A 21133-nucleotide genomic window follows, 5' to 3' on the forward strand; every position below is an offset into this window, starting at 1 on the left:
TCAAGGTTCCAAAATCACCAGGAGTGTAGGAAGAGAAAAAATCCTTCCTTGATGTCACATGAGATGCGGCACCGGTGTCCACAACCCAGCTTGACTCATCACAAGAAATATTTATCATGTTTGCATCAAGAACGGTAACAAGATCTTCGGTGGTGACGGTGGCTAGGCAGTTTTCATTGCCATCTTCTTTAGTTTCCTCTTTGTTTTTGTTCTCCCTCTTCAAGTTCCTGCAGAACTTCTTTGTGTGCCCTTTCATGCCACAATGATAGCACTCAATATCCTTAAGTCTGCCATTGGATTTGCTCCTATTTTGTTCTCTATGCTGAGAACCATGAGTTTTATTTCTCCCCTGGGGCCAGTTATCAGGACATGCGACGAAGAGGAACCTTGAGTTTTTCTTCTCATCTCTTCGTTCAAGACACTACTCTTGGCGGAATCCATAGAGATTACACCATCCAGAGCAGAATTTGACAATGACGTTCTAAATGTTTCCCAAGAATCTGGTAGGGAACCAAGAAGAAGCAAGCCTTGAATTTCTTCATCAAATTTGATGCCCATAGCAGATAATTGGTTCATTATCCCCTGAAAATTATTCAGATGGTTTGTCATCGGAGAACCATCATGATACTTCAAACTCAACATCTGTTTTATTAAGAACATTTTGTTGTTGCCAGTCTTTCGAGCATACAAACTTTCAAGATGCTCCCAAAGGGTTCGAGCATGTGTTTCTCCAGAGATGTGGTTCAACACATTATCGTTGACCCATTGCCTAATGAATCCACAAACCTGTCTATGCAACAGATTTCACTCTTCATCTGTCATATTATCAGGCTTTACAGTGGTAAATACTGGTTTATAAAATTTCTTGACATAAAGCAGATCTTCCATTTCCCCTTCCAAATGGCATAATTAACACCATTCAAAGTAACCATTCTACTTGTGTTGGCTTCCATTGTTTTTCCCCAAAATATAGTTATCGCAAATCAAAGTAAATATTTTCTGATGTGGAAGTTCAGACTGTGCTGCAACCACAGAGCATACTCAGATAAAACCTTGGCTCTGATACCAGTTTGTTGGGAAAACGCGGACAAGCACAAAAGTATATATGGTAAAATTAATGGAAATAAAATGGGAAAATAACGACACCAAGAATTTTACGTGAAAACCCTTCTGAATAAGGGAAAAAACCACGGGCCAAGAGGAGCAATTGATATTATTATAGTAAGGAATTTTACACTGTGTAGTCACGAATACAACACTCAAAGTGACTTCTACACACTCAAAAGGAACAACACTCTTTTGGTTTCCGTCTTACTAAAATATCGCTCACACTCTATTTTTCTTCATAGACTATTTTCTTATATAGTCTATGGAATACCTCACTTTGCTCTCAAAATGGTTTTTCTCTCTAACTTGGTGTGTTCTACAAATGAGCAAGAATGCTCTATTTATAGAAGGATAAAACCATACCTATGTCACTAATGACATATGTAAACATAGCAAAGTCAAAAATGGTTGCAAATCTTACCAATTTGCCAACTACCAAATCTTTTCTTTTCAACTCAATTACTATTCCTTTTTAACAATTGCTTGTACCAATTGAATAGCTAAAGTTGACTAAAACAATGGGATGGATACTCAGATAAAACCTTGGCTCTGATACCAGTTTGTTGGGAAAACAATGGAAGCCAACACAAGTAGAATGGTTACTTTAAATGGTGTTAATTATGCCATTTGGAAGGGGAAAATGGAAGATCTGCTTTATGTCAAGAATTTTTATAAACCAGTATTTACCACTGTAAAGCCTGATAATATAACAGATGAAGAGTGGAATCTGTTGCATAGACAGGTTTGTGGATTCATTAGGCAATGGGTCAACGATAATGTGTTGAACCATATTTCTGGGGAAACACATGCTCGAACCCTATGGGAGCATCTTGAAAGTTTGTATGCTCGAAAGACTGGCAACAACAAAATGTTCTTAATAAAGCAGATGTTGAGTTTAAAGTATCATGATGGTTCTCCGATGACAGACCATCTAAATAATTTTCAAGGGATAATGAACCAATTATCTGCTATGGGCATCAAATTTGATGAAGAAATTCAAGGCTTGCTTCTACTTGGTTCCCTACTAGATTCATGGGAAACATTTAGAACACCATTGTCAAATTCTGCTCCGGATGGTGTGATCTCTATGGATTCCGCCAAGAGTAGTGTCTTGAACGAAGAGATGAGAAGAAAAACTCAAAGTTCCTCTTCGTCGGATGTCCTGATAACTGGCCCCAGGGGGAGAAATAAAACTCGTGGTTCTCAGCATAGAGAACAAAATAGGAGCAAATCCAAAGGCAGACTTAAGGATATTGAGTGCTATCATTGTGGCATGAAAGGGCACACGAAGAAGTTCGGCAGGAAGTTGAAGAGGGAGAACAATAAAGAGGAAACTAAACAAGATGACAATGAAAATTGCCTAGCCACCGTTACCACCGAAGATCTTGTTACCGTTCTTGATGCAAACATGATAAATCTTGCTTGTGATGAGTCAAGCTGGGTTGTGGACACTGGTGCCGCATCTCATGTGACATCAAGGAAGGATTTTTTCTCTTCCTACACTCCTGGTGATTTTGGAACCTTGAGTATGGGTAATGAGACTGTTTCTAGGGTGGTTGGTATTGGTACAATTTGTTTGGAAACTAGTATTGGAACTAAACTAGTTTTGAACAATGTGAAACATGCTCCTGATGTCCGTCTGCACCTAATTTCTGTTGGTGTTTTAGATGATGAAGGATATGTTAGTACCAACGGTGATGGAAAATGGAAGCTCATTAAGGGTTCCTTGGTTGTGGCTCGTGGTAACAAACATCGTGGTCTATACTGGACTACGGCGTCTGCTTGTGTTGATATGGTGAATGCAGTTGAGAGCGATAACTCTTCAACATTATGGCACAAGAGGCTTAGCCACATTAGCGAGAAAGGACTTAATGTTCTAGCCAAGAAGAAATTATTGTCAAATTTCCAAAGTGCTAAATTAGAAAAATGTGAGCACTGCTTGGCTGGTAAACAAAATAGAGTTTCCTTTAAGTCCTACCCTCCTTCGAGAAAGACAGAGTTGCTTGAGTTAGTGCAATCTGATTTATGTGGTCCAATGAAGACAAAGACATTGGGTGGTGCACTTTACTTTGTCACTTTCATTGATGACTGCTCAAGAAAACTTTGGGTCTATGTCTTGAAGACTAAAGACCAAGTGTTAGGTGTCTTTAAGCAGTTTCAGGCTTTAGTTGAAAGAGAAACTGGAAAGAAATTGAAATGTATTCGTACTGATAATGGTGGTGAATATTGTGGACCATTTGACAAATACTGCAAGCATCAAGGTATTAGACACCAGAAGACTCCTCCCAAGACTCCTCAGCTTAATGGTTTGGCTGAGAGGATGAACAGGACCTTGATGGAAAGAGTTAGATGTTTGCTTTCTGAAGCAAAGTTGCCGAACTCATTTTGGGGTGAGGCTTTATTGACCGCTGCACATGTTATTAATCTATCTCCTGCTGTTGCTTTGCAAAGTGATGTACCAAATAGTGTTTGGTATGGAAAGGATGTTTCCTATGACCATTTGAGAGTATTTGGTTGCAAAGCTTTTGTACATGTGCCGAAAGATGAGAGGTCAAAGTTAGATGCCAAGACAAGGCAATGCATCTTCATTGGATATGGCCTAGATGAATTTGGTTACAGGCTATATGATCCAATTGAAAAGAAACTTGTGAGAAGCCGTGATATTATTTTCATGGAGAATCAAACAATTGAAGATATTGACAAAGCGGAGAAGGTAGAATCTTCAAGTTTTGATGGTATAGTTCATCATGATGAAGTTCCTCACACAAGTGTGCATGATGTTGTTGGGTTTGATAATCATGGTGACGCCCAGAATCATGTATCAAATCAACTTGTTGATGTTGATAATAACAATGATATTGTTATTGATGATCCTGTTGCTCATGAAGTTGCGGACGAATCAAATATTCCACTTCGGAGGTCCACAAGACAGCGGTTTCCTTCCTCCCGTTATTCACCCAATGAGTATGTGTTACTCACTGACGGGGGAGAACCTGAATGTTATGAGGAGGCCATGGAAGATGAGCACAAGAATCAATGGATTGAAGCCATGCAAGACGAGATGAAGTCTTTGCATGAGAACCACACTTATGAGTTGGTAAAATTGCCCAAGGGCATGAGAACTTTGAAGAACAAGTGGGTGTTCAAAGTTAAAGTTGAAGAACACAACTTGAAGCCCAGGTACAAAGCTAGATTGGTTGTTAAGGGATTCAGTCAAAGGAAAGGTATTGACTTTGACGAAATATTTTCTCCTGTTGTGAAAATGTCCTCGATTCGCACAGTTCTAGGTTTGGCTGCTAGTCTTAATTTAGAGATTGAGCAGATGGATGTGAAGACGGCTTTCCTTCACGGTGACCTAGAAGAAGAGATTTATATGGAACAACCTGAGGGCTTCAAAGTAGATGGTAAAGAAAATTTTGTATGCAAACTCAAAAAGAGTCTCTATGGCCTAAAACAAGCTCCTAGACAGTGGTACAAAAAGTTTGAATATGTTATGGGGGAGCAAGGTTATAAGAAGACTTCTTCAGATCATTGCGTATTTGCACAAAAATTTTCTGACAATGATTTTATCATCCTTTTGTTGTATGTGGATGATATGTTGATTGTAGGCAAAAATACTTCCAAGATTGACGAGCTAAAGAAAGCATTGTGTAAGTCTTTTTCTATGAAAGACTTGGGTCATGCCAAGCAAATTTTGGGCATGAGAATTACTCGTCTTAGAGATAAAAGAAAGATTTATTTGTCCCAGAAGAAGTACATTGAACGCGTACTAGAGCGCTTCAATATGAAGAATGCTAAGCCTGTTAGTATACCTCTTGCTGGTCATGTGAAGTTGAGCAAGAAGATGTGTCCTACAGCTAGGGAGGAAAAAGAGAACATGGCCAAAGTTCCATATTCCTCTGTTGTCGGAAGTCTAATGTATGCAATGGTGTGCACTAGACCTGATATTGCTCACGCAGTTGGTGTTGTCAGTAGATTTCTCAAAAATCCGGGAAAAGAGCATTGGGAAGCTGTGAAATGGATACTTAGGTATCTTAGAGGAAGCTCAGATGAATGCTTGTGTTTTGGAGCATCAAATCCAATCTTGAAAGGCTATACAGATTCTGATATGGCAGGTGACCTTGATAACAGAAAATCCACTACTGGATATTTGTTTACTTTTTCAGGGAGAGCTATATCATGGCAGTCAAAGTTGCAGAAGTGTGTTGCACTATCTACAACTGAAGCTGAGTATATTGCGGCTACTGAAGCCGGCAAGGAGATGATATGGCTAAAGCGATTTCTTCAAGAGCTTGGTTTGAATCAGATGGAGTATATTGTCTATTGTGACAGCCAGAGTGCAATAGGCTTGAGCAAGAACTCCATGTACCATGCAAGAACAAAACACATTGACGTCAGATATCATTGGATTCGTGAGAAAGTGGAGAATGAATCATTTCACATCAAAAAGATTCACACAAGTGAAAATCTTACAGATATGTTGACCAAGATGATACCGAAAGACAAGTTCGAGTTATGCAAAGAACTTGTGGGTATGAGCTCTCTCTAAAGAAGTTGAAGATACCTTCTTCCAGTAAATGGGACTGGAGGGGGAGATTTGTTGAATCCATCATTGTTTTAGTCAACTTTAGCTATTCAATTGGTACTTGTTAAAAAGGAATAGTAATTGAGTTGAAAAGAAAAGATTTGGTAGTTGGCAAATTGGTAAGATTTGCAACCATTTTTGACTTTGCTATGTTTACATATGTCATTAGTGACATAGGTATGGTTTTATCCTTATATAAATAGAGCATTCTTGCTCATTTGTAGAATACACCAAGTTAGAGAGAAAAACCATTTTGAGAGCAAAGTGAGGTATTCCATAGACTATATAAGAAAATAGTCTGTGAAGAAAAATAGAGTGTGAGTGATATTTTAGTAATACGGAAACCAAAAGAGTGTTGTTCCTTTTGAGTGTGTAGTAGTCACTTTGAGTGTTGTATTCGTGACTACACAGTGTAAAATTCCTTACTATAGTAATATCAGTTGCTCCTCTTGGCCCGTGGTTTTTTCCCTTATTCAGAAGGGTTTCCACGTAAAATTTTTGGTGTCGTTATTTTCTCATTTTATTTCCATTAATTTTACCATATATACTTTTGTGCTTGTCCGCGTTTTCCCAACAGTATTTGTGTTCTTAAATGAATATTGAAGCTCAATTAACATACTTTTTCCTCTGTTTATGAGAAGATAATTTATTTTGATATTTACCCATGGACTCTGTTTCTCACTCTCTGATAGGCAGAGTTTTAAACAGTGCTGATTCGATTGAACTCAAAAGGAGGTTCTTGTGAAACTTGACTTAGGTAAATTCTAGGTTGGGATCAGTGGCGGATCCAAGATTTTCACTAAGGGGGTTCGAGAAAAAAGTAGTGCTTAAGATTTGAGGTTTGAACTCTTCAACCACTAAGTCAACCTCTAATCTTATATTCAAGAGGTTCAAAATCAATATATAAGCATAAAAAATTCTTAAAGTACCTTAAATATACAACGAATTCCTCGGCAAACTCTAGGTCCGCCCCTAGTCGGGATGTTAGGAGCCATATAAGACCGAGTTCAAAATTGTTAAATTAGGTCTTGGGTCTAACTCAAACCCCCAAAGTTATCTCAACGGGAGGAGGATTGCCCAAACCATATAAGGAGTTCACTCATCTCATTAACTACCAATGTGGGACTATTTGCTTTTAAAACCCACCTCAAGTGATGTGCTTAGCATCTGGTGTGTGAACAATTTTAAATAATTTTTTATTTTTTTGGATCCCAACATTGAGTGAGATGGACCCTACTCCGATACCTTGTTAAATAGGTATCTTGTTAAAGCACTTTTTGGGCTAAAGCCGAATGGACTAACCCGTGAGACCCCAAAGATTGGGTTAGAGCATATACTAGAGGTTTAGAGTTTCGAATATTGAGAAATAAAAGAATTTCTTGATAGAGAGCGAGTTTTACCACAAAATAGTCATATCAAGAAAGTGGGTTCAAAGCCTAATGCCTAGAGGAGGAAAAAAAAAGGGGAAATTGCCTCCATGTCTAATTAATGGGAGAAAATACTTAGACCACATAGTCCATATTTTGAGCTGGTTACATGGTTTAGCCCATATTTGTGTATAAACACATTTCATACACTATTATACACATCTATACAAGAATGATATATTATATATAATATTTTTTAATGACTGTAGTGTTCGAGCTAGCTTCCTCGACTAATTCAACGGGATACCTACCACCATTATATAATGTTTTTCCCTAGATATAATATATATTGAACTACGTAACGTAATAATACATTGTCTATCACAAGAAAAAGTATCATTTTGTAAACAAAATCACCAAAATCAAGATAGTACATAAGGGATACAATAAGCAAATTGACTAACATAACAAAAAGGGCACCCTATTGCTTCTTGTTTAAACTAGACCAATACTCACTCTCCCATGACCTCACTTGCTTTGTTGCATTAACTTTTTGTTCAACAAATGTCTTAAGTTGTTGAGGATCATAAGGTGGTGGAAGTATACAAGGATCACTATAACTTGGAGATTTCTCTAAACCTTCTTCCATGAACTTTCTCCACAAACCATCTAATGGACATGCCAATGATTCTGAACATATTTCAGTAGCATTTTGAGGAACAATTGGATCAAATCTTTGTAACTTTGCATATTCATTCAATAGATGGTATATGTAATCGAAAACGCGCTCCATCTTCATATCTTCATGAATGAATTCACTTCCTGCCTTTCCTATTGCTTCTGCCTGAAAATTCTCAGCATGTACACAACAAGGTTTGTCAAACTAAAGAAATGGCATATACTTTATCCGTCTCAGTTTATATAGCACACTTTTGTTTCCGAAATTTGCTTATTTAGAAATGATTTAACTTTAAACTTCAAACAAATGTACATGACTTGTTTGCAATCATATGCATAATGAGTCTCTCTTTTTTTCCTTTGAATTTCGTGTCTAATCAAACACTAAATATCAGTCAATTATGGATGAGTGACTTGGACAATCGGTTCTTGACCTAACTTCTGGGGATAGTTAGGGCTTAGGCTATAATTTATTTCTTTTCATGACATCAGAACAAGACTCATCCTGATTCTAGTTCATAATGATAGGCACATATTAAAATTTTTCACGCTCGAGATATCCACTTAAATGAGATTTTAAAATTCATAGATGAAATTAAACGTTATAATCGTGAAAAAAATTTGAAAATATAGTCATGTACCTTGTGAGTGTGATTGTTTCCCCATTGAACAGCAAATTTGAGAGATTTACACTTGTCATTATCACTAATAGGCCAATAATGTTGTTGTGGGATCATTCCTCTTATGAAGAAATCATAGAAGTGAGACTCTATGTATAATGTTGGGGAATCACATGCAAATATGTATTTCTCACTAACGGACCATGCCCATCCTTCAACATATATTTTGTATCTATATAATATAATAACAATTTTCAAATTATAATAATTAGTAATTAATACAAGAAAATTGATAATCTTTAATTTGGAATTTTATATTATAGTAGTATGTATGTATATATATATATATATATACTAACCTGTGTGTGCATTGGTCTTCAATATTTGATTCCTTGTACCCTATTTTGGATTGATTTTTCCAATCCTAGGATTGTCATTTGAAAAAGAAAAAAAAGATAAAAAGATTATGTTATTATGTAATAGGCTAAGAAATAAATTAATTTAATCATGTCAATTGGTAAAATTATATGTATGAGAATTAATGGCTAGATAGATCTACTCGATTTGTTTTCACAAAAAGAAATGCTATTTAAAAAGATGCTTATATAATAAGTAAAATACATCATAAGTTTCCTAATAATAATTATATTTTAAATCCGAAAAACTATAATTAGAGAAAAAAAATGTTTTTCAAATTTTGAACATGTACTCAAACACAATGTGGCACTATAGTTAATTAACATCACCTGGAAAATATCTTTACATCCTTTATCAAAAGTCTTGAATAATTTAAATCGTAACACAATTTAAATTAATTGAAACCCCATAAAATAAATATCAAACACAAGTAAAAAACCCAAAAGAAAAGAACAAAAAATAATAATTATGTGACACATTTTTATTTTTGAAAAATTCGATTTTTCAAATTTTGAACATGTAAATCATAATGTGGCACTATAACATCACCTAAAAAGTACCATTAGGGTTTTGGACAGGATTCCACAACCCCTGACTAAAAATTTTTAAAATTTGACTCGTAATACAAACTTAAATTAATTGAAACTCCATAAAATAAATATCAAACCAAATTTAAAAAAACAAAGAAAATTATGTGACACATTTTTATTTTTGAAAAATTTCTTTTTTAAAATTTTGAACATGTAAAACACAATGTGGCACTATAACATCACCTAAAAAGTACCATTAGGGTTGTGGATAAGATTCCACAACCCCTGACTAAAAACTCTCGAAATTTGAATTGTAATACAAATTTAAATTAATTGAAACCCCATAAAATAAATATCAAACCCAAGTCAAGAAAACAAAGAAAATTATGTGACACATTATTTATTTTTGAAAAAATTCATTTTTCAAATTTTAAACATGTCAAACACAATATGGCACTATAACATCATCTAAAAAGTACCATTAGGGTTGTAAATAGGATCCCGCAACCCCTAACCAAAAACTCTTTGAAATTTAATTCGTAATACAAATTCAAATTAATTGAAATCTCAAAATATATAATAACACCTAAAAAGTACCATTAGGGTTGTAAATAGGATCCCACAACCCCTAATCAAACTCTTTGAAATTTAATTCGTAATACAAATTCAAATTAGTCGAAATCTCAAAATAAATATCGAAAATCAGTGGAAAGTTATGATCTAGAAAGTCAAGGAAATATACCTGAGTATATAATAGAGTATCCCAATTTTGTTTGTCAGTAACATTACACTTGGTAAGGTCTTTTCTAACATGAGAAACAAGTGGATTTCCCCTCCAATAAGCAAAGGGTATCCTATCTTTCCATTTACTTCTCTTATTCCCTTCTTTTATATTCTTTAACATACTTCTCCATGGCCTTATATTTGTCTCTCCCCTATAAACAATCAAAATTATCAAAATCACAATCATATATCACCTCGAGATCACTATTTTTTTTAAAATGTATACAGAGTAAATCTCTTTTCAATATAACAAATTGTAAGGTGTGAATCATATTAAAGATATCAAGTGCACTAGGCAAATCTTGTGCAATACATGATTAGATATTATTAAGAATGAAAATAGACTTTTGACTCTATAAATTATTGTAACAAATATGACTTATTTATATTTTTAAATAATAAATAAGTTTACATAGTTGTAAAAATTAGAATAAAATACTAAAAAATCCTGATAAGGACTTTCATGACAAACAAAAACAAAACAAATAAATAGATTAGAACCCATAAAGGATTTATAATCTTTTAATTTATTTTCTTAAAAAAAACATAGATGTATATAAAGAAGATCCCAAATTAATTTTAAGAAGGTTTATTTTCTTGACCTTTGACATATAAATAAGTAAATTCTATCTCAATAAAATATAATAAAATACAATTTAATTATTATCAAAATCGAAAGCTGACTTAGACATTATCATCATAAAAATAATATATATTTAAGGCCTGCGAAATGATTGATAATTACCAGCCCCAAAATGACCAATCTGGGAAAACAGTATCCAAGCTCTGCCAATCTGAACAGTACCGGAACAACGGCGGTGGACCGGAATCAGGTCGCCGGAATTTCCTCTCCGGGATAACCGGCCGGTCATCGGTGTCAAACATGATCTCCAAATTAGGCAATTTTCCGGGATAAAACCTTAGGAGTTGTACAATACCATACATCGTGAACAAATGTCTAATTTCTATCGAGTATTTCGCGTAACGTTCGATATAAATCTTTCCGTCCAAAATTATTAACCTAAAATGTGCGTATTTTTTCGATTTTTCGAGCATTTCTCGAGTAATTCCGGTGTTCTTCCAATGCCTTAAATCTTCATAAATCCATCTAAAATATTCAGGACATGTTGAGTTGTAAGGGTTTAAGGGTTTATAGGACTTTGGATAAGTTGATGGACATGTATTAGTTTTGTTCCATGCATTACAATCCAATGGATATTCAAGAATTTGAGGTTTCATAGATTGATTTTCTACTTTTTTATAAGGCTCCATAAAAACGAGATTAGGGACCATGATCTTCGCTTTCTTTTTTAAATGTACGGAGTATTTTGCCTGCACAAATTTTTAATCAAAATAAGTAAATTTATCGAAGAAAAAAAAATAGTTGATTTATCTAACATACATAAAAAAATTCCAAATTTTGATTGAAAAGTATTTCATATGAATATTTTATTATGTGTCCAGATGCTCAGTTAAAACTAACAATATTTTGATATCAAAATAAAATTTAGTGAAAAATTTAAGCTTTGGTAATACCTCCACATTCCATACTTTTAACATGGACAATAAGTTTTCCTCTTATGCAACTATTTAGTCCAATTTATTTATTTTTTGGTTCTACGTTTCCGACCAATGTTTTATAATTTTGAATTTAGGGTGAAATGATTATTTATCCTCCAATTCATTTTTATTTTACTTGTTAAATATGTTAAAATAGATTTTTAATGTTTTACTTGTGCAATTTTTTTTAAAAAAAAGATTCAATCACTTTTCTTGACTTTATCTCTATCGTTAAATAACCATTAATTCTCAAACTTATTGGTTTGACTACTATAATTTGTAGTCAAATTTAGATTTTTAAAATCTAGTAAATAGAGGTAATTTTGGTCAAATAAATATTTAATTAATATTTGTTTTTAAAAGAGCACAGAATACTTTGTCAAGTAACCGTTAATTTCTCAAACTTATTGGTTTCACTACTACAATTTGTAATCAAATTTACATTTCTAAAATCTAGTAAATAGAGGCAATTTGGTAAAATAAATATTCAATTAATATATTTTTTTTAAAACAGCGCAAAATACATAGTGAACAAGTAAGAAAATTGCTAATATATAAGTTTTCATCTACTGTATGTTCTTGGGAAGTGACAAACAAAAACTAAATGAAGGGGGAGCATCAAAATTTCACCTAATAATAATTTTAACATTATAAAAATATAATAATTTTCTGCGGAAGGGTGTTTAGATGAATATCACTTGACTCTATCTAGTTCTATCCCTGCTTGATCAATTCGATTATTTTAGAGTTTAGACCATCTAGAAACTAATCGAAATTCAGTAAAAAAAATTTCTCTTTTTTTCGGTCTTCCCTTTTACTATTCTAGTTAAATTAATTCAATATATGTCTTTTTGATTCATCGATTAACTTATCAGTAAATTTTAATTTGATATATATATATATATATATATATATATATATATATATATATATATATATATATATATATATAAAATTATCTTACAAGCGATCTGATAATACAAAAAGAGAAAAAAAAAAGACTTACAAGATCAATCCATCCAAGAAAGGACAAGGATGAAACTGTGATGGTGAGAAATAAGAATAGCAACATTGTCACATAAGTTGTTGTTGTAACTCTCTTCAAATATTTCCATTTTGCTCCCACAATTGATATAATATTATTACTTTTATTCCAAAAAGAACTCAACAATTCCTTCTTCATCTCTTTTCTTACCTATAAATAAAAATAAAATGTAACTCACAAGTTAAAATGTAATTTATATAGAGAGAGGTGAAAGGGAAAAAAAAGTAAGAATACTCAAACTTGACTTTGAAAGGTCTCTATTGCTATTTTAACTTTTTTGGGTAATTTTCAGAGATCTTCTAATTTTATAACACTAGTTTTTTTTTTTTTTAATGATTTTGAATATTAGATTTATTTATGTGAATATATTGTAATCAAATTTGTTTAAATGATAATCATTCAAGTGGACTTTAAAAATGTCTTTTTGTGACATTGATTTGTTTATTTTAATAAACTTAGTTTACTAGAGTAAATTTGTCTTGAAATTTAGCATTTAATAATTAATCATCAATTTTCACATTTCATTTGGTTGTAGTTATATATATATATATATATATATATATAAATCTCATTCAATTTTCTAAGTTAATATTTTGATAATCTGATTCAATACTTGGTTATAAGTCCTTAATTAATTATTTTCTTCAATGATTACATATAGAGTAGTACCACTACAGCACTTCTATGTCCAAACTCTATTCACCCTTAATTAGGTAAATAATTAATTTCTCTGCTTGGAAGAATTTTCAGCGTTGACTCTATGCGGTTTGATATGCAAATTAAATTATTTTGGTCCTTAATATTTTAAATTTATAGATTTAATTTCAGAAATTATATAATATATTTTTTATAAATATAAAAATCTCAATAATTTCTAAAAAAAATATTTTAAAAAATTGATTCATAATCAAACAATGTAATATAATATTCTAAAACATCATATTAATGACTTGTTTATCTTCGTGTTCCTTTCATAAATAAATGATATATAAAAAATCACTAATTCAAATAAATCAACAATATTGATAACTTATTATCCTTAAATATTGTTACACATTGTACGAACAATCTTTTTATATCGAGTGTGTTGTTATGAAATTATATAAATTTAGAAGAAGAAGAAAGTAGGGAGAAGAGAAAAGAATTCTTATTTCTCTTAAAGTATATTCAGGATTCATAGATCTTTCACAAATTTTCTTTACAATGAAGGAAAACTCTTTATTTATAGGGAAAACCTTACTTGGTGCCCAAGTAAAATTCCTAACCATATCCTACAAGGACTCCACATAATTAGATATTCACTATAATACAAATTGTTTAGAACACTCCCTCTTGAATGTCGTTAGATTATGTGCCTCGTTAAAACCTTACCAGATAAATTCTAGTGGAAAAAAATCTAGTGAAGGAAAAAGAGTACACATATCTAATAATACGCACTATGGATGCCTCATTAAAAACCTTACAAGAAAAACCTAGTGGGACAAAACCTTGCGAGGAAAAAAGAGTACATCGCGTATTAACTCCCCCTAATGACAACATCAATTCAGAGACTAGAATCTTCGTTTAGCAAGATTGTGCACCATCTTCTTGAAAGTTGTAGTTGGTAGAGACATGATGAATAAATCAACTATAATATTACTTGAACAGACTTCTTACATGTTGATATCACCATTCTTGGGAGCTCATTAGTGTAGAAAAATCTTGACGAAATATGATTTCTTCTATATGCTTTTATGAATCTTCACTTCACGATCAAATATTTCTGCAAGTTCCTTACTTTAACTTCTTTAAGCAAATAATCTATTGCCTTTTAAAAACTCTTCAAGAGTTTCAATTCTAGTTATCAACTTGCATAACAATATTTGTATATGCTTCATGCATTTTGAATCGATTTAATCCTTATGAGGATGATAAACAAGTTTTTCAAAAACTTGTATATGCTTTAGATTTTGAACCCATTGGATATTTAATTTTGTCAAGTAACAACATTCAATATTAGATGTATGACATCTTTTCTAGTGCCTAGATTGCAAGTCAAATAAGTTTTACGCTTACCAAGATGCATCATTCCACTTTTCACTTGATAATTATTTCTACACAAGCATGCTTTAGTAGATATAGAATTCATATCCTCAAAATCTTTTATAATATTGCGCGCTATTGTATCAAAGATATTGTCAACGATATACCATTTTGCATTGATTCACAATACGACATAACTTATTGAGATATCATCACTTCATTATTTTTAGGTAGCTACCCCTCTCATAAAGTTTCATAGAGTGTTATGTCGTAGGCTCCCCAGGAGCACATTATCTTCTTATTATGATCATTTTAATCCTTTGATCCTCTTCCTTTTTCAAAAATCATTTTATTTAGAATTGATTAGTCTATCATGCTTCATGTATGTCATAGACTCTATTGGACATTCAATAGGAGTATTTACAACTTTTGTGTTGCTTCTAATCTTCCCTTTATGTTAGACAAACTAACATATATCTCAATCTTTGGAGAATCTATCCTTGTGCATAAATGTATATTCATTGATTATATACCACATATCAAAATAATCATATGAAAAATATTTGGTCCCCGACCATTAATCAATTGAAAGAAAATTTGATCATAATTTATCGGTCTGATGCGTACAATTACTTTTGTATACAATATTGTATTTCATATCAACATATGAAACTTTATTTTCATAAACAATGATTTACTATTTGAGATATTTAGTGTCACATCATCTTGAATATTTGTCAATATTATCAAGATAAATTGTCTTGATTACATATTCTGAAATTGTGTTCTTAACTCAATTATTTTTGCACAAACAATTTTGTGAATGTCAAACTACATGTTGACAACAAAAACACATGTAATTATCTTATAGATGCATCTTTTTATCATATCACAAGATAAGTGAACGGACCCATATTCACCTTTTATACTTTTCAGAATTTAGAGATTTAGTCCCAACTTTAGTTGATCCAATCAACTTTATCACGAGAACAAGCAACTAAAGATTCTTGAAGAATCTTCTAGTTTTTCAATGTATGTCCATTACTTAGTATGCACATCTTTGGGATGACCAAATTATTCATGCCAACTAATAAATTTATTAGTACTCGTAAACTCCAAGTTTACTTCGTCATGTGCCTTTTGCTTTAGTAAATTTCTGATTTACTATTATATGAGTGATTTTCAATTTTATTAATCCAAGAGTAATTTTCAGATTTATTTCTTCTCAATTACTTCACCCTTTAGGTGAGTTATGATCCCATCATTGAATGAACTAATCTGAAGAAAATTGTGCATGTAACATATTATTTGTGCCAACATTTTTGCAAACATCAAGTTGCAGATAATAATAGGCACATATGAGACCATATGAAGAAATATTTATTAGGACCATTAAAAATCTAAACAATCCATTAGGTGGAAGACTAGGTCCACAAATATCTGTATACGTTCCTAGAACACAGAGAATTCAAGCTCAACTTTCGTTTATGATGGTCTCACAATTAACTTGCCTTGTTAACAAGCAGTAAAAGAAAATTCACGTCTAGCATGGTGCTTATTACCTCATTCCCTTTAAAGAATGGATCTGTATTTTTACCATTTATCAAAGACTCTCATTCTTCATGAATGAAACACAATCATCTAAGGACATCAAATTTTTATAATTTAGTACCTCATTCCATATTCATGTGCATCATTTAATCAATTGTCTTCTTTTAGACATTTATGCACTGCTACATTCTTTTTGGAGAATGGTTCTGCTTCAACGAGATATATTTTATGACTAATTTTATCAAAAGCTCATTATTTCCCTTAGTCATCATTATATCATCAATATGGTTCATTGAGACTCAAACCCAACGTCTTATGCCATAATCAATGAGGGACTTAAACCCAACATCTTTTATCACAAAGCATCAAGACTCCTGATATCTTACCCTCTTGGTGCGATTGGATGTAAATCCATCGTCTTATTCTTTTGGTGCGATATAACTTAAATGCATTGTCTTACCCACAATGAGGCTCAACTTTGAGCCTTTGAAAATAATTGAAATTTTATCACTTTTGATGATCATTAATATGATTAATAGTTACACACAAAACTGAGACTAATGATTTCTTATAATCAACACTAGCAGTTAATAGATATAGTTTAATAGATCACGTACCTCATGCAGAGATTGAAAACATATCTTTCACTAAATTGTGCTTATTTAATTATTAAAATAAATTAAGGAATTCTCTTCCCAGCCAGTTTAATTAAACGTATAGAAAGTCGACAAGTCTCTTTAAATACTTACTTTAGATGGTACCTCCTGATTTGTTACATAAATAATTATAACATAAAGATAAATCATACCTTGAAGATATAAGAACCTTATTGCATAACTTATGCAAGATCTCTTTTGTACTTTTCTCGTCTTCTATAATAATTTTTTAAGAATAGAACAATCTTGTTGATAACGTGTTATGAAACTATATAAATTTAGAAGAAGAAGAAGAAAGTAGGGAGAAGAGAAAAGACTTCTTATTTCTCTTGAAGTATATTCATGATTCATAGATCTTTCACAAATCTTCTTTACAATGAAGGAAACCCCTTTATTTATAGGAAAAACCTTACTTGGTGTTCAAGTAGAATTCCTAATCATATCCTACAAAGACTCTTCATAATTAGATAGTGAATGTCTAATCATAACCTTACTTGTATCTTTTTTTTATTTTTTTATATAAAATAGAAATTTATCAAAATTAAAAGCTTACCTTTTAAAAGAATTTGATTGTTGTAATTAGAATTTCAAACTAGAATTGAAATGTTGGTCAACTACACTGATTTCTTATTAATTATAAAGCATTAAATTTGAATACGTCTATAAAATCTAGTGTGTATCAAAATAAATTTACTTTAAAAATAGAGATAGGAGTAAGTGTGTTCACACGTCGGTTTGTGTTGGTTCTTAGTTAAAATCAAAATCAAAATAATAATAAACCAAATATATATTCATCTATCGTTGTTATCAACTTTCTATTCGATTTGGTACAGTAAAAAAAGAATCATTCAAAAGAGGGGAAAAAAGACAACAATTTATTTAAAAAGAAAAATAATTAGAATGACTAATATTACACATATATTGATCACTGAATTTATTGTGAATAAATTTTCAAAATTCATCATTTTTTTCTAGAAGGAAGAGACAGAAACATTCTCACGAAAAATTACTATAAACACTAATATACATGAAACTAATAAGATAAATATTTTTGGCTTGAACATTTTTTCTTTCATAAATAAATGTGAAAATTTTACAATTGACATATATAAGGCTAATAATCATTGGTTATGACATTATTCTTTATCTTTCAAGTTATAACAATAAAAAAATTGCAGGTTATAACATTTAACTAAATTAAAAAAGATTTAAAATAAAAATAAAAATCAATTAGTGTGAAAAATATATAAAATAAACCAATTAAAACAGATATTTTAGACGTCAATAATTTGAAAATATTAATGATAATCTTTAGTTTTGTAATGGACACAGTTTTTTTATCAATATTAATAAAAAATGATGGTAGATGAGATTCTTAAGATTAGTGTTCTTTTCGATATTTTATTTGTATTGGTATAAAAACAAAACGTGAAAAAAACTATGAACAAGGATATTGGAAAAAATAAAGATACAAAAAGTTTGTTTTTATATAATAATTTTAACTATGTCATTTTATTTATGTATATTGATAGATTTTGATACGAACATTCATATTCTTTTTTATGTTTTTGATTAAAAAAATTACATAAATTTTGTTTTGGAAATTGGTATATCAGTTATACCATGTTGATACAATTGATTTTCTTGGCACCATATTAAAGTGAATTTAGTATATTATTCATCTAATAAATGACAATTAATATTTAAAAATGATATTAATATTCTGATGGCGTGAATAAGTGATGACTTATGGCATGAAATATATATGATTTAGAAATGAAATAGGTATCATTCCAAATGCATACCATGTTGATACAATTGATTTTTTTGGCACCATATTAAAGTGAATTTAGTATATTATTCATCTAATAAATGACAATTAATATTTAAAAATGATATTAATATTCTGGTAGCGTAAATAAGTGATGACTTATGGCATGAAATATGTATGATTTAGAAATGAAATAGGTATCATTCCAAATGCATACATATTTCATGTCAAAATACATAAAGTAATTGATATTCGTATCAACTACAAAAGTTCAAACTACATATCAATTTGCTATAAAAGTTCGAAATGCAAAATACAAAATTCATACTAAAATATGGTAAAGATATGACACACCACACCCCGTTATTTGTGAGATCTAATCGTTATGTTGAACCAGTCTATTTCAGAAATTTTCACAACACCAAAATTCATATGAGATTCAAACTTATCTTTGGCCTTAGAATAGGCGAATTTTATGTGTATGTGAGAATAGATAATAAAAATTGAATACACATTGTATCCAGTATTGCAATTAATTTTCGCATTTCTCTCTCTCTATATATATACCAACTATGTCAAGATAAAACATCTTAAACTGTTTTCATTTTTCACAAAAGCGAATGTATGGGAGATGTATCATACTTGTCGGGATTTCTGTTTCTTTGTTATATATAAGGAGTAGTTGTCTCATTGAGTACTGGATCAATTTGTACAATTTTTGTGTCATGGTCAAATTAGGATAATCATTTAGGCTTGAATTCTCTAGCGGATGATCAAGGTAATAAACACCACCAATTGTTTGATCGATTGAATTCTGAACTTCAACTACATAATCAAAAAATCAATAAATGTTCGAAACTTTGTAAATGACTATACACATTATATTAGGAGTGGTTCTCATACCATCAAATTGACCAACTTTGGTTCGCATTAACCCAATGTATACATTTAAATAATAAATGAATTGGATAATTTAGTATAAAAGAAAACAATGTTGCATATATATTTTTACCAAAATAATGGCTCATCCAAATTCATGGCAAACGGATATCATCTATGCATTAATTTGTATATATTCAATTGCATGGAATTGATATAAATATCATAGTATTTTCATATAAAAATTAATACTAAAATTATGCAGGCTCATACCAACATAATACTAAAAATTGAACATTGGTTAACTTACTATACGCAAAATGTCTATATAAATTCATGCCAAAATTATACCGATCTTTTACATAAAGTATATTAACTACATATTTCATCATTATACATAAAATCTCTTTCTATGTCATTTGTGTTGGCTTACTTCTTGAAGACCTCTTCTCGTCGATTATCAACTTGGTTGAATTATTGACATATGATTTCAAATTTATTATGTGCTTGTCAATATTTTCAACATGTACCTTAATAACAAGAAAATTAAAGAATAAAATGTAATATGAAGTTAACGAAAAAAGATTTCAGAAAAAGAAAACATTATCCTTCAGTTCTTTCAACTCTTGCTGAGCCTATTGTTGGAACAATAAAAAATGAATTGTATATGTAAATAATAATTAAATAATTATTTTTTGTATGCTAACCTCTAAATTTTTTTTATTCTAACTCAACATATTTGTCTTCTACGTCAACATCGTTCTTTTATGATGTTATATAATTTTTCCTAATTGCGATCGGATAATTCATATAATATATTTGTATCAACGATATTCATCTCTACAGTCATCAGGACTATGTTTTTAAATTTACGTTATAATTACAAAATAAAAAGGCTAAACAAAAAAAAATTAAATAGAAAGACAAAATGTAAAATTGTTAAACGAGTTTTTGAATTAAAATTTTACCAGAAGCAGTCACTTCTTGAATTTATGAGGGTAACAGTTCAAACATAGATTCATAAACACAAAGATGATGCGAAAATTATATCAGAGTGGACAAAAAATATGATCTTAAGCTCCATAAAAGTTTTACTTTGTCTACTAGTATTGGGGTATGATTTTTATTTATTCATTGTTTTATCGAAAAATGATTTCGAAATGAACTTGTTTAATTTTAAAGGTATTTTCGACTTTTAGGAATCGCCACTTAATTTTTAAGGAAAATTAAGAAAACTTGTCTCTAAACAACTTAAACAGAAAAAATTGTTTTGAAACATTTTAAGGGGTTCGGGATTCCTATTAGCGTCTTAGGAAGGTTTCGAAAAAGCACCTAAGACGCTCCGCTAACTTACGGTTTTTCGGCGATTAACTTATTTGATTATTTATTTTAACTATTGCAATTGAATTTCTTAAGATTTTTATCTAGGCTAATTCTACAAGTTAAAATATTCATTGTTTTGGGATTCAATTTTTATTTTTTAAGTTTGATAAAATAAAAGGCGTCGATGGGGTTTGGAGTTTTCTATCCTAAGCTAACGTCGTTCAAAACAAAACAAGTAG

At 31.0% G+C, this 21133-nt stretch overlaps 1 protein-coding gene across 1 annotated transcript; it reads right to left on the minus strand.

The window, feature by feature from the left end:
* Positions 1-7423: 7423 nt before the first annotated feature.
* LOC101247923 (uncharacterized) lies at positions 7424-12947 on the minus strand. The gene is made up of 6 exons (XM_069298125.1): positions 12654-12947; positions 10833-11419; positions 10047-10239; positions 8717-8781; positions 8379-8589; positions 7424-7903 (listed from the first exon to the last, which is right to left on the minus strand). Exons 1-6 carry the CDS (start codon positions 12828-12830, stop codon positions 7541-7543), a joined length of 1596 nt encoding a protein of 531 aa, XP_069154226.1. The 5' UTR covers positions 12831-12947; the 3' UTR covers positions 7424-7540.
* Between the last annotated feature and the right edge of the window lie 8186 nt (positions 12948-21133).

This window comes from Solanum lycopersicum, chromosome 5 (genome assembly GCF_036512215.1).
Source record: "Solanum lycopersicum chromosome 5, SLM_r2.1".
Classification (NCBI taxonomy): domain Eukaryota; kingdom Viridiplantae; phylum Streptophyta; class Magnoliopsida; order Solanales; family Solanaceae; genus Solanum; species Solanum lycopersicum.